Below are 15,143 nucleotides of genomic sequence, written 5' to 3'. Positions count from 1 at the left end.
AACTCATCGGTAGTTTCTTGAAGAACAAAAGGCAGGCGTATCAGAGAATCTCAAGCTCTGAGACGGTTATATATTGAATCTCTTTTATCAAACCTCAACGTTTCTGCGTCCTCTCAACCTTGCAGGTAATATTTGCCCTCCTAAACTACAGTTTCTCAGAAACACAAATTGCCAAACGTAGAAAAATAAGTATAAAACCAGAACCAGCTCAAGCTTACAAAGTAACCTTGGACACAATCTAAACTTCAAAGGGAAGCCAAGAAGAAGATGAGAACAACCAATCCTGAATCCTAAAACTCTGTGCCTTGTTCTCCCAACTTCTTCTCAGGTGGGTCATGTTCCAAAAACTCCTTCACGGTGTCCGGGAACCCAATCGCCCCAAGGCCGTCTTCACCATCCTCCCGACCCCAATCCAAGTAGGCAGCCTTGGCCAGCAGCAGGTGAGCCAACCTCGCCGGTTCTCTCCTCTCCCCGCCATCACCTCCGCGGTAGTAGTAGTCAATCCAACCATCCAGTCTCCGCCTCTCTTTCTCGCATTTGGGGCCATTCACCCCGGCGACCTTGGAGTAGAACCCCCCGCCACCGCTACAGTCACAGCAACTCCCCACGCCGCCGTCTCCTTCATCCGCGCATTCCCCTACCGACAGCCCCAGAAGAGACATCAGCTGCTCGATGTCGTCCGCCGCCTCGCCGTCTTCATCGCCGCCGCGGCCAGCATCATCTAGTGGGTATGGGGAACTGGAACTGGAGAAGAAGTCGAGCGGAGGGCTGCTGCTGCTTTCCTGGAGGCGGGGCGGCCTGGAGCTGGGGCCGGCCGGGGAGTCGAGGAAGATGGGAGAGCTGAGCGGGTCTGATGATGGACAGGTCTCCGGCGTAGGTTTCGTTCGTTTCGTCTCCGATGCCAATCGATCCTCCACCTGCGAGAAACATAAAGGAGATGGATTTGTTGCTGCAGTGTGGAGAGAAGAGAGAGGGAGAGAGATTGGGGGATGGTATTGCGGTATCGGTATGGCACTACCTGTTTGAGAGAGGAAAAGAAACGGGCATGGGGGGAGAAGGGTTGCATCAGCGGCGTCCGACGGATTTGTTTGGGTCCTCCGATTGGAGAAGATGGAGGCCCTTCGGACGAGCTTTGCGCTTTGGGCAGGCCGGTTCAGCACGCACTGAACCGGTCCGGACACCGACCAGTTCGGCCATACAAAATAGTTCCGGTCCGATGGAACTGAAACTATAATACGTCTGGTGAGTGACTGTTGGGGGGGGGGTGATCCTCTCGAACTGGGTGGGCGGCATTGATGGCTAACCTCGAGAAGGGGAGGAAGGCGTCGTCTCAGGCAGGGAAGGATGGGAGTCCGAGGCCTGTGCTAAAGGGTGGAGGAGGGAGGGCCCCGACCTGGGCGGAGGTAACTAGAGGTACGTTGAGGCGCCAGGCTTGGACCACTCACAAGATATCTGAGCAGGAGCTGGGTTCGATACAGAATCGCTTCCCTGACATTCTGGAGGTGGAGGAGGAATTGCTGGAGGAGTCAAGGGGCTTCTGGAAGGATGTGGCGGTTTTGGTGAGGAGTTTGGGGAGACAGATCCCAGCGGAATGGGTCGCGAAGGAGGTTCGCCGTGCCCTGAAGCTTGACTATGATCCCGAGAGCTTTATGATGATGGATGGTTATATGACCCTCCGCTTGGCTAGTGTGGAGCACTGGGAGGCGGCGGTGCGGTTTGGTCCATGGATGGTGGCCGGACAGCTCCATGCTATGGAACGATGGCGTCCAAATTTCGTTCCTGGCAGGGATGAGATCGGTAGTGGTGTTGCATGGTTGAGGCTGCCCAGGCTACCCCTAGAGTTTTGGCGGACGCCGATCATTCTAAAGATGGCGGCGATGGCCGGGAAGCCGCTGGAGGTGGACTCGTTCACGGACCAGAGGAAGAAGATGGGCTTTGCACGAGTGAAGATCGAACTGGACTTCAAGGTGCCTCTGAGACCTGGTATCTTCGTGAAGGGTAGGAAGGACGGTGTGGAAGCAAAGTTTTGGCAGGATTTCCTCTACGAAAATCTGCCATCCCTTTGCTTTAAGTGTGGTCGGGTGGGTCACTTGGAAGAGGATTGTAGACGGAGCCCACCGGCAGCGATGGAGCCAGAACCGGTGGAGATTTTAGGTGATGCAACGACGGTGGATGGGATCAACCCGATGGAAACTCCAGGCAATGGGGAGGTTAAGGAAAAGGGGAAGGGAACAACCGGGGCGATGCCTTATGGCCCTTGGCTGGTCACACATAGAATTCGTCCCCCTCGGCCGGTGAAAGAAGGGAACCGACCGAAGAAGATTTCTGAGTCTGGTGGAGGGTCGACTTCAGCGGCGATGCCGCCGAGCTCGGAGATGAGAGCGGCGGTGAAGGGAAAGGGTGCTGCAAGTAGCTCGGAGGATCGAGACGGCTGGCAGACACCATCAAAATTTGCTCGTCGGAAAGCATCCGGGAAATCCTATGCGGGTGCTCCCTCGGTGGTCCCGTCCGGCGGAGCGGGTCGACCCGGTGGGGCATCTTTGTCTCAGGCTGAGTCGAGCCGAACCAACCAAGTCGGGGATCGTGACGCGGTCGAGCCATTTGGTGAGCTGGCTTGTGGGCAGCATCCGGAGTGGGTTAGCCAGAGTCCGACTCGGGATTGGGCTGGAGTTAGCTCGCCTATGGTCGATAGGGTCCAGCCCGCTACACCCGGGTTAAAGGGGGTGGACCTGAGCTCATTCAAACGGGTGAGGAGACCGACTTCTGGTCTGATGGTGGTGGATGATCTGTATCTCAACAGATCCGACGGCATGGAACTCCCGGCAGAGGGGCTGCGGAGATTCGAAGGCAAGGGTCGCCGGCGATGTCGGAGTTCCCCTCCACCGACTTCGCCGGAGTCTGGCCGGACATCCAGTTCAGGGCTGGTAGCTGGGGGAGGACGAGAGGGTGAAAAAACTAAGCCGGGCGGGACTTCTCGGCTCGACTCCGCGGAAGATTCGTCGACGCATAAGGCTGGGGGAGGTACGCCGTCGCCGGAGATGGAGGGTGTGGCGGCGCAGACCACGGCAATGGGAGGTAAGGTTGGCAAGCTGGTGGCAGAGGAGCTATCGGCCATAGTGAAGGGGTCTGTTACTGTGGATGAGGCGTGCCGGATGGCACAAAGGAACAGTGTGCAGGGGGATTCCAGCCATGTTCAGCTGCTGCTCCAGGTAATGGCCTCTGTGCAGAAAAGTTCAGAGAAGGTGATTTGTGATGCAGGCTCTTCAGCTAGCCATGGGAACGGCTCCAAGGAAGAGGGCTGTGCCGTTATCTCGAGTGATTCATGAAGATCATACTATGGAATTGCAGGGGGGCAGGGAAACCTTCCTTTGCTCCGGTTTTCCGTAGATTAGTTCAGCAGCATAGTCCAGAGATATGTGTCTTGCTTGAGACCCGTTTGTCCGGTAGTAGTTTACAGAAGGCTAGGAGAGCAGTGCCGAGATCTTGGGGTTTTTATGCAGTGGACTCCATTGGGCTATCGGGTGGAATAATAGTTACTTGGAGATTAAATTTTGGCAATTTGGACATCTTCAATATGTGTAATCAAGAAGTTATTATGGTGATATCTGAGGGGGGTAGACGGCCATGGATATTTGCAGCAGTTTACGCCAGCACTGATTTCAGGGTTCGGAGGACATTGTGGGAGGAGGCATCCAGGGTGGTTGATCAGGGAGCACCAGTGCTGATAGCAGGTGATTTTAACTGCATTGATGATCCACAGGAAAAAATGGGGGGGAAGAACTTCAGTTACAATAGGAAGGTGAGGGAGTTTCAAGAGTTTATTTCTGGGAATGGATTGATTGATTTGGGTTTTGTGGGGCCAAGGTATACATGGTGCAACAACCAACAGGGCTCGGCTCGGGTTTGGGAGAGACTAGACAGAGCTTTTGCTACAGCTGAATGGATTCAGGAATTTCCAGAGTATCGGGTAAAGCATCTGTCGAGGATTGCTTCGGATCACAGCCCTATATTGGTGAGTACGGAGATCCCTATTCCACACCGTTATCCTTTCAGATTTGAGAAGTTTTGGTGTTGTTATCCCCGGTCTTGGGATGTAGTGAGTGAGGCATGGGGTATGCCGGTTAGGGGTGATGCGATGTATCGAGTTTCTCGGAGGTTGGAGCTGACAAGGAGACGATTGATGAGGTGGAATAGGGAGGAGGTTGGGAACATTTTTAGAAGGATAGAGGAAATCGAGGAGGCTATCACTAGACTACAGTCTCAGGAGGTTCTGAGGGGAGGGTTATTGGCAGGGGAGATGACAGAACTTAGATCTCTTCTATCTTTGCATGATTCTCTTCTTCGTCAACAAGAGATATTTTGGAGGCAGAAATCAAGAGTTCAATGGATTTTAGAAGGGGATCGAAATACTAAATTCTTTCATCGATCTACACTAGTCAGGAGGCAGAGGAACAGGATCAGGGTTATCAGGGGAGAGGATGGTCAGTTGACAGAGGAGCCGGACAGGATTATACGGGTGGTGGAGCAGTTCTTCAGAGCTAGGTGGACTGAGCAGACAGGGAGTGGGATTTCTACAGACCTACCCTTGCCTTCGGTGGGGGTCTCGGCAGAGGAGTCTTCGGTGCTGATTAGGCCGGTTTCCGGGAGAGAGATTCAGGAGGCAGTATGGTCCCTTGCGGGGGATAAGGCACCCGGCCCGGATGGTTTTCCTCCGGTATTTTTTCGTAGATATTGGATGCTAGTCGGGCAGGATGTGATTGAGGCTATCCAGCAGTTCTTCCGTACGGCGGCGATGTCATCTGATTGGCAGAGAACCTTTGTTGCTTTGATCCCCAAGAGACAGGACCCTACTGAGCCGGGCCACTTTCGCCCCATCAGTTTGTGCTCCACATTGTATAAGGCAACGGCAAAGATTTTAGCTGTGAGATTGAGAGATATACTACCCAGGCTCATCAGCCCAGAGCATGGTGCTTTTGTCGCCGGGCGGAGCATTACTGATAATGTGCTCATTGCCCAGGAGTTTATGTATGATCTTGGCAGGGCTCCTAGACGGGGAAGTTTAATGGGGATCAAACTTGACATGGAGCGGGCATATGACAGATTGAGTTGGGACTTTGTTTAGCATTCCCTACAGAGCTTTGGTTTTCATGAGACATGGATTAGATGGGTTATGGGATGTGTGAGGGGCCCTTCCTTTGCTATATTGGTAAATGGGACTCCTTCCGATTTCTTCGAGTCCTCAGTTGGTCTTCGCCAGGGATGTTCTCTATCTCCCTTACTTTTCATTATGTGTGCCGACTCTCTCTCTAGGGCCTTGCGGGGTGCCTCGGACTCTCAGCGGCTGGAGGCATATAGGCCGGCACGGGGGACCAGGCCGATATCCCATCTATTATTTGCAGATGATAGTTTACTCCTGGCCCAGGCGACCAGGCAGGCTGCTCAGGTGATTAGATCGATTGTTTCTGATTATTGTGCTGCTTCTGGACAACGAGTCAACTTTGCTAAGACAACGATACATTTTAGCCCGAAGATCAAACCACAAGTGAAGGCAGCTATTTTGGTGATCTTGGGGGTTAGGCAGCAGGACAGTGGCCTGAGATACTTGGGAGTTCCGATCACGGGTCGACGACTACGCAGAGGTGATTGTCTTTCACTAGAGACTAGCTTCAGACACAGGTTGGAGGGTTGGCAGACACATACTCTATCTATGATGGGTAGGGTTACCTTGGCACGGACAGTTTTGAGCTCCATTCCGATTTACCTCATGTCTAGCTCCATACTCCCAGTGGCGTTATTGAGATCACTTGAGAGGCTTATCAGAGACTTTATATGGGGCAGGCGGTGCGACAGAGGTGGCATTCATCTGATGGCGTGGGAGGTGGTGTGCCAGCCGATCAGGCAGGGGGGCTTGGGCGTGACTTCTTTGATTTTGAGACAGGAGGCATTGGCGATGCGACATGCAGCCAGATTTCTATTGGAGCCTGACAGTATGTGGTCCTCCTTGATGAGGGCCAAATATGGGAGACTATTTATTGGCACCCGTGCTGGGCGCCACTCGTCCCCCATCTGGAGGGAGATCTGTGCCAGAGGTCCGATGGTGCTGTCGGCGATCAGATGGGCGGTGGGTGATGGTCGATCCATTGATGTACTCGAGGACAGCTGGGTGACGGAGCTCCCCATCAGTCAGATGCCGACGATGGTGGACGTAGAGAGGTTGCAGGGGTTTAGGGTATGTGATCTGATTGATCCCGGAGAGGGACGATGGCACGAGGGTCTGATACGGGAGGTCTTTGGAGAGCAGTTAGCGGCGAGAGTCATGGCATTACCTGTACCATCGCGGGAGGAGCCGGACAGACTGATTTGGGAGCCGACGGGCAGATCGGGAGTCCGAGCCAGGGATCTTCATGCTCGGATTGGTATGACGCCTCATAGGCAGAGGGATGTGGGTTGGATATGGAGGTTGAGGCTGCATCCTCGAGTAGCGCTCTTCCTATGGAAGGTGGCTTGGGGCTGCCTTCCGACCAGGAGTGTTCTGGTTAGGCGCGGTTTGAGGATGACACAGTTTTGTGAGGTTTGCCTGGAGACCGAGGAGACTATTCATCATGTCTTACTTCTGTGCCCTAGGGCTGTACAGATTTGGAGTAGCTTATCTGGGCTCTCACTTCCGAGGTGGGAGTTAGTGGAGGATTTGTTACAGTTCTTGCGGGATTCCACCAGGAGGCCTAGTACAGTACGACAGGGGATTATGGCAGCTTACTTGGCATTTCATATATGGCTGGATAGGAATGGACGCTTGTTTGAGGGGCGAGGGTCGGCCCCGAGGTTTGTGGTGGACAGAGCTATGACACAGGCGGCGGAGGTCTTTTCGATTACCTCATCGAATTCATTTTTATTGGCTAGGGATATCTGGGGTACCTCTCTTGCTGCTGCAGCGACTGGGTATGTTTCTCTTTCTTGGGTACCCCCACCCCCTGGTTATCTTAAGATGAATTTTGATGGTGGTATGGCCATGGATAGAGCTTCTGGAGGAGTGGGCTTTGTTATCAGGGACCAGCATGGTAGGTTGATTGCAGCCGGTGGTCGGAGCACGCCAGGTTTGACGGTTGTTGGGGCAGAGCTACGAGCTGCCTGGGAGGGCATCCGATATGCGAGATGTGTGTTGGGGGCCGACAGACTGTGCATTGAGGGAGACTCTGCCACGGTGATTGACTGGATACGGGGAGTGGATAGATATGGTGATGGTCACCCCTTGATTCGGGATACACGCAGACTAGTTCAGGAGTTATCAGCTGTCCAGATTGGTCATGTATATCGTGAGGTGAACCGAGCTGCAGACTGGGTCGCCTCATATGTGGCTCGTCATTCCGGGGAGGTCATCTGGACCAGTCTAGCAGTCGTTCCCCATTTGCTGCACTGCCTTTTGTCTTTTGATCTGGCAGGATGTACTCAATTTTGATTTTTTGGATATGAAATGCCGTTTTGACCAAAAAAAAAAAAACTATAATATTATCGCGCCGGAACCGGCTAGTACAAAAGGCATACCGGATGGAACCGTTCAATTCGATCCGGCTAGAAATCAGTACGAATCAAACAAATACGCCGATTGGTATTGGTTCAGCAATTATTATTTTTGGGTCATAATTCTGTGATTCGGATCTGACAATGATAACAGAATGATATTTTGATTTGAATGTTAGAATTAAGATTGAACGGGTTACTTGATTCTCCCTCCAAGGCTATTGGTGTTTGTCAAGTCAGTGTGATTTGCTCAATGTAAGATTGAGTTTGGACTGAGATCAATACCAAGACATTTATCAGAGGAAGCTGCTTCTCATAAAATCACAACGATAGGAGAATAATATAATGAGAGATTTTAGTCCTCGGCGAGGCAGCTACCCATAACTCCCGAAGGAGTGACTTAAAACGATCTTTCTGGCACATGCATTACACATGTATATATTTTTTATCATTAAATTTGTGTAGGTTATATATAGGTATAATATAATATATATTTTTTTTACTTTTAAACATATTTATGATATTTAACATAGTATCTGAGTAGGACAACAGCTGTATTTCTTCATCATGTCATTATAATAATATATAATAAGATAGCAATTTCCAAATATAATCTTATAGATAATAAGATAACCACATTGAGTGGTAGTCCTCTTAAATTCAAGGTTGAACTAAAAGGGACCGTTTCTAGATCACGGATTATCTATGTACTATAGGATGGTCTATAATTGAGCAATGCCTACCTATTGTCCGCTACAATGGATGGTGCGCGTCACTTGGTCACGAGTTATATATAACAGACATCTTTTAATTTACATTTGGACCCTTTTGGTTGCGTATATAAACATAGCTTAATTCGTATGTAAACACTGCTTCATATTTGTTGCATATAATGTTCCAATTGATGTTGTGTGCTGATATAATCTACTACTTAATAATATTGTTAACTTGACTTCACCGCATGGAATTTTTGGTGAATATGATAAATTCATATATACTCTGGAGATATTTGCCAAATGGTTCTATTGCTTTTTTTTTTTTGCTACACTAGACGACTCATGCTAATCCAATATGAATACATTAAAAAAAAAAAGTCAACATATAATAAGTCACGAAGCGCCCGAGGTAGCTCTTCCTCGCCGGTCCAAAAAACTCTCATAAAGTGATTTGCTACAAAGAAGGCCACTCAGTCCTTAGTTCCGTTGACCTTCTTAAAAACATACTTCGTGCTAAAGATAATGTTACCACTAGCTATGCCCTAGATGTTCCAAAACAGGAGGTGCTGTTTTCCAGCTATGCCAGGACAATTTTGAATTCAGCCGATCACAGCGGTTGAGTTACCTTCATGATAACATCGGTCTTAGCATACGCTGAGCATGACATAGACCACCCTAAATTGCTCTTAGTTCTATCCCGCATCAGGGACCGAGATGTCAAAAATCAGATTTTTCGGCTGCCACCATTTTAGAGTTCGGGCCTCTAATTACGAAGCTCACGCTACTCCTCTTGCCACCATTCAAACACAGCCACCAAGTTGATTTTGAAGAAGCTTGGAGGGTTGGGGGCTGTATGGGCAAGAGTTATTGATGTCCCGAGTTATTAAAGGCTCACCAGGTTCAATTGCTTTTAAGGAGCTCGAAAGTAGACTAAATCAATCACGATCAGATATTCTTCAAACATATCATCCACCGGATCCTCTCCAATCGATCGAGAATCCCCTTTTATCAGCCCTTCCGACGTCTTCCCGCGCTCCCTTCCCCATTTCTCTCGTCCCCAGATCGTTGCATTTCCCCTTTCCGAAACCATGGACTTAGCACTCTCGTCCTCGTCCGATGGCTCGTACGCAGCAGACCGCTCGCAAGTCCACCGGCGGCAAGCCCCCGCCGGATGCTCACTACAAAGGTATCATCGCCTCTACGCAATCGATCTTTTTTTTTTTTTTTTGTCTTTAGATTTCCTTGGAAATCCGCTTCCCTAAATCTTGCTTTTCTTGGCGATGACCACCGTCGGTGTCAAGAAGCTCCTCACCGGTTCTTCCACACAAGCAATGTATGCAGCTGTTTATTTCTACCATTTTTAAGGACCAACAACCTTAGATTGATAGTTTTTTTGTGTGCTTTGCGTTGCTATTTAGCGATGGATGAGGTTTCTTCTGAAGTGAATAAGTTGCGTAAAAAGATTGAGGGTAAGGATTCTGTCGAGGATCTTGACCTCCAAGGGACTGGGAGCCTGTTACCTGACGATGAAGAGGAGCATTTAGCTGGAATAATAGATGATTTTGACCTTGGTGGGTTTCCTTGTCATGTGGAGGAATTGGAAACGTTTGATCTCTTTGGCAGTGGAGGGGGTGTAGTATTGGTTTCTGATCCTACAGAGAGCCTCACAAATTGGGATGTCAAAGGCAAGTATTGTTGATGGCTATACTGGTAATGGGATTAATCAGTACAGCCTTCAAATGATGTTGGAACTACTGCTGGGGAACATCGGGAGCATCCCTCAAGAACTTTATTTGTGCGGAACATTAATCGTCATGCGGATTATTCGGAATTGCGGTCTCTGTTCGAGGTAAATTATTTCTGACATGGTCCTTGTTTCGCATTGCTCCAGTTTCACTGTTGCCTATGCAGTATTTCATTTAATTTTTGGTAATTTTGTATTCCAGTAGTACTGCCTCACCAATCTCATTTATTCTCTTTATGTTGTCTGTTGTTAAGTTTAGTTCTATTGGTCTTTCTAGTGCGTGTTATGCCGTGCCAGCCTGAACCGGGCGGTATGTAGCATACCGTACCGACTTGGTGTCGGTATTCAGTATGGCCGGTGTATCAACATTCGACATGCCAAAAAAATTCTGTTCCGTACACTGTGCTAGTGTGGCACCGGTACGGGTCTAGTACCGAGACGGCAAATCTTGGTCTGGTGTTTCAAAACTAGGAATGTTTTTGGCTCTTTGGGAGTCACTCTTAGCCAAAGAAGATATTAGTCATATCCTCAGTGTCCCTCTATTTGTGATTGATGTATATATCTCCGTGTTAATATACAGTGTAATTTTTGAAGTTTGCACAATATTCAGCATTTATAAAAAAGTTTATTTTCATATTAGAAATCTGGTCTTTGTATTGATTACTTACTTTCCCCACGATGAAAACTGTTTTTCTATTATAGTTTTATAAGTACATGTTGGAGCAATATAAAGCTTTGCCCTGAATTTATATATACATTTCACTTTGCATAATATTTAGCATTTATTAGAAAGTATGCTTTTCATTATCAAAATCTGGTCTTTCTATTGATTACTTACTTTTCCTGCAATGGGAACTGTTTTACTATTATAGTTTTTATAAGTCCATGTTGGAGCAGTATAAAGTTTTGATCCATATTTGTATACGCATTTAACATTTGCTCTACAGCATCCGGCCTCAGGAAAATAAAACCATCTTTAAAGGAATAATGCTAATCATATCAGCAATATGATGAGCAGCTTCTAAGTTGTTTCTGCTATTATTATTCTTGTTTATTATAAGGTGTCCACTTAACCAATATGATGTTAAGCTTTCTTCTTCTCTCTGTTTTGTATTTGTCATGGGGCCTTCTATTACTAGGCAAAAGATGCCTTAGTTCATGTTGCATGACCATTGTGTAGTTGGGAAGCTGTAAAGGATTCCTACATGCTTAAAAGCTGCTGCTGTAAACATAGTAAATAAATTCCTAATTCTCCTTTTGGGTCTTTAAAGGTGATATTAATCATATAAACAGTATGATCATACTATTTATATGATAATGAATTTATATGATAATATATATAGTTTACATCCAATCAGATAAATTCATAATTCTCCTTTTGTGGCTTCTACTCTGATATAAAGTTCTTGTAACACAAAAGAGACTAATTCTAACTTCTAAGGACCTTCCACTCAAATTGATTGCCCCATTTTGTTTGGACAAGGAGGGATATGAAATATTTGAATCATATTGGATTTCATTACAATTTATAACCCTCTCTTTGACATCATTTCTCATTTCTCCTGGTAGGGATTTGAACCCCAACTCTCCCTTTTTTTTCTTAAAAAAAAAAAATGAAGATCTAGTTATGATTGGGAATAAACAATTTTGTATTTTCGTCCATACTGCTGCTCCAAATTCTAAGGTTTTCTTCTAGCTACTTGTGATGTGATTCTGTGGGTTCATGGAACCAATTCATGATGTTGATGGTTTCTTGATGCTTCTTGATCTGATAATTCTATAAGGAATTTTTCAAATCAGTCTAGATCTTTGCCTTTTTTTTTCTTTCTTTTTGGTTTCTTGTTTATGTTTTAAGCTCTTTATTGCTAGCTTTGGGCTGTTTCATCTAGTTTTTGTTATTAACTACAGCAGTCTCATTGGTATTGGTATTTACAACTATGTCATATGGGAGGTGTGTTAGCATTTCAGAGGAGGTAGTAGTCGTACCTTCTTCTGCTGCCAATGATTACGTAGGGCTCTAGGGGTCTTTTATCTTGCAAGTTGCATAACAAATACTTCATTCTTTATGTTTCAATTTAGCAATGTGTTTCTGATGGAATATCATGATTAATGTTTTAGAGTGAAGAATTATGATGCATGCATTCCATTTTAGTATATGAAATTTCTTGTTCTTTTTAAAAAGTCAGATGAGATGTATATGTTATCTTGTTTTCCGTACACGTACTGTTTGACTTGATTGGTCTTATATTTCTTTCATCTAGCATGTATATATTACATCCATTTCAGATAATAACAATAATCATAAAGTATTCTTTCAAGGTGTGCGACTTACTAAATAAGATTAAAAGATTTTGCCATCGACAACAAGATAAATTAATATATGATAGACAAATTTGCCTCCATGGCAATGGGTTTTGGGAATAATTACTATACTATTTCTAAAGCCTTCACAGCACGAAATATGGTGGAAACACATGCATGTATATATATATATATATATATATAAGGGAAATGAGATGATTTTAGCGGCACATTCATTTGATTGCATGTTGGAAGTTTTTTTGATCGAAAATGGTAGTTTGGAATGTCACTTTAATGCTTCAACGAATGCCATAAGTTTGTTATTGTTTTACTCAACGATTCCAAAAAACAAATTATAAGGTATCCTTGATTGTACCTTTGTTTTCTTATACTATTCTAGGCAATGAAGAGTCTTGCGTAAAATATGTTTGTATATTCCTATTTTAACACATTGTTCCATTTTGCAGGGAAATAGTTAATAGGATTGCTGCACTCAATGAAAAAAAATATTCTCATGGATCTTTGGATGTTGAAAATATCTATGTGGTTAATGGTGTTGCGAAGTTAGCAAATTTTGGAATAATTGTTATCAAGTATTTATTTCTAAATATTTTTAGGATTATATTAAACTTTTAAATTATTGATATTCTTAATAATTTTTTAAGTATAAATTCAAATGATTGGAGAATGTTAGGCATAATGTTTAATCAAATTATTATATTATCAAGATTTACTTGTACACAAAATTATTAAGTTTTATTTTTTTGTTTGCCAATAAGATGAAGTGAGGTTTATATTATGTGTAAGTTAATTTTATTTATGTTGTTCGATATTAATAAGTAAATTTTATTTTTTAAATGAACATTGAAGAACGTTTAAACCATCTCGTTCTTTGGAATATATACGAGAAATTGATTTTCTTGATCCGGTTTTACAATATATCATGTCCATACCATAAAATTTTATAATAACTTTTAGTGGATTTAAAAATTGGCATGAGCTAGTAGAATAAAATGTTTTCAATCAAATGAGATCATTGGAAATAAAAATTATTTTATTTGATTAAAAACATTTGGGTCTGTTTGGTTCTGCTAATTTTTGAATCCACTGAAGTTTGTGTTAAAATTTTGTAGTACAGGATGCAATATATCATAAAGCCGAATTAATAAAATCAATTTCTCGTCTTTGTCCAAAAGTGCAAGATTGTTCAAAAGTTATTCATTTATTTAAAAAAGTTAAAATTGACTTATTGATTTTTTTTTGTCAAAGAAATAATAACTTGAATAAAAATAACTTACGCATGATATGAAGCTTGTTTAGACTCATTGAAGAAGCAAATAACTTCATGATTTTGTGTATAAGTGAATTTTGGTTATATAATAATTTGATTAAGCATTATTTCTAACATTATATAATCATTTGAATTTGCTAAATAAATATTTTATATTCGTATAGATTATTTTAAGATTTGCTAATTTTACAATATCATCAATTATATAGATATTTTTAAAAAATAAATTGTTCTGGAGTTTTTAGGAAGAATAGCTTCCGCCAGAGTTGACATGCGCCTTAGGATGAAGGGAGGCAGCACACTAGGCTCGCGAGGAAAGACAGGTATTTTTATGGTAACATATTTGATGCTGGCCGGGAATGAACGGGTGGTAAAGCAACAGTATTACAAATAACATATTTCATCGACGATTTAAGCAACATCTATTTGTTTGTGTCCGTTCTATTTTTGGATATTATTGAGATAACTACCGAGGCGGAAGCACGATGGGAACTGGGCTTTGATTCTACCAGAGTGGCACAGATTCGAAACGTGCGGGCGTCGATTAAATGTGGGGACCGAATGCCTCCGTATGGTTTGCTTGATGGAGTTGCTATCTGGTCTGCCGAATGCTTAGGTGGTGCTGGTGTAATGTACTCACACGTGGATGAGCTGCCATGCTGGTGGAGCTCTGCCACGGATCGAGAAAATTATGAGTAAAAATTATGGTAGCAAGCAATCAGGCGAGCTTATCAATGAGTCGGCAATTTTAGTGGATATGGGGACATATCAACGAGGCTCGTATCTGGTTTAACTTTGGATAAAAAAAAAAAGAAAAGAAATCAGTGGGAAACCCCAAAACGACCTTCGAGGTGCAGACCCAACTTGAGTCTGATTTCTTCATGGGTCGGGCTGGTCTACATTCAATCCTAGCATCTTGTCTCTGTCCGCCCCACCCTTCAGGGTTTTAAATTTTAGCTTTAGTGAGAGATGGTTTGGGATTGGACATGGCATATCTGAAAATGAGCACAACCAGAAGATCCAACCATGATCAATATCGCTGTCGCCAGAATCTAAACAAAAGAGCCGGGATGGGTAGACGACTGAGGTGAGGAATTGAGGTTGGTTGCGATTTGCGAAGCTCGGGATTTGAAAGTTAGGTGGAAAGTTGGCTGGAAGAAGTTGATGACGAGTGAACTTGAGCTTCCGGTACAGCAATACTTGGTTGACAAAAAAGGAAGCTCTTCTATCGGAATTTGTCCGATTGGAGATTCTCAGACGTTTAAGTTAGCCAGAGAGGGTTTGACAGGGAGAGGGACAGAGTTTCAAAAGAGAGTGATATAAAAAAACCTATATGGAGATCCTTCAGTCCATTTCTATATAGAATAGGGTAGGTCTCCATCACTGAAAATAACGGGATGTGCATTAATTTATGAGTAATTAATTCCATGTTGTGCACCTAATTCTGATCGATCGAGCCCGCGCAACCACCACTGAGATCGTGGCCATGTTTTTAGCGGGGCATTAACTGCTTTTTAAAGGGAAATACTCGGCTCTTCTTTGTTACTTGGTTGGATCCATCTAGCACCTCAAT

At 44.6% G+C, this 15,143-nt stretch overlaps 2 protein-coding genes across 3 annotated transcripts; one reads left to right on the top strand and one right to left on the bottom strand.

Annotated features, from left to right (window-relative positions):
• Positions 1–40: 40 nt before the first annotated feature.
• Positions 41–1,129, bottom strand: LOC103703355. The gene is made up of 2 exons (XM_008786181.4): positions 1,019–1,129; positions 41–917 (listed from the first exon to the last, which is right to left on the bottom strand). The coding sequence occupies exons 1-2, from the start codon at positions 1,064–1,066 to the stop codon at positions 291–293; spliced, it is 675 nt and encodes a 224-aa protein (XP_008784403.2). The 5' UTR covers positions 1,067–1,129; the 3' UTR covers positions 41–290.
• An 8,047-nt stretch (positions 1,130–9,176) lies between these two features.
• On the top strand, positions 9,177–13,984 carry LOC120111787 (protein MEI2-like 3). 2 transcript variants are annotated; one of them, XR_005513188.1, is made up of 3 exons: positions 9,177–9,420; positions 9,653–10,083; positions 12,747–13,984. XR_005513188.1 is itself a non-coding variant. In XM_039129681.1 (2 exons), exons 1-2 carry the CDS (start codon positions 9,351–9,353, stop codon positions 9,931–9,933), a joined length of 351 nt encoding a protein of 116 aa, XP_038985609.1. In that variant the 5' UTR covers positions 9,177–9,350; the 3' UTR covers positions 9,934–10,510. The 2 variants fall into 2 exon arrangements, 1 of the variants encoding a protein (XP_038985609.1); XM_039129681.1 differs by lacking the exon at positions 12,747–13,984 and having other exon boundaries at positions 9,653–10,510.
• Positions 13,985–15,143: the final 1,159 nt, after the last annotated feature.

This window comes from Phoenix dactylifera, chromosome 8 (genome assembly GCF_009389715.1).
Source record: "Phoenix dactylifera cultivar Barhee BC4 chromosome 8, palm_55x_up_171113_PBpolish2nd_filt_p, whole genome shotgun sequence".
NCBI classification, from domain to species: Eukaryota; Viridiplantae; Streptophyta; class Magnoliopsida; order Arecales; family Arecaceae; genus Phoenix; species Phoenix dactylifera.
The sequence above is the reverse complement of the archived record's forward strand: the minus strand, read 5'-3'. Positions and strand labels throughout refer to the sequence as shown.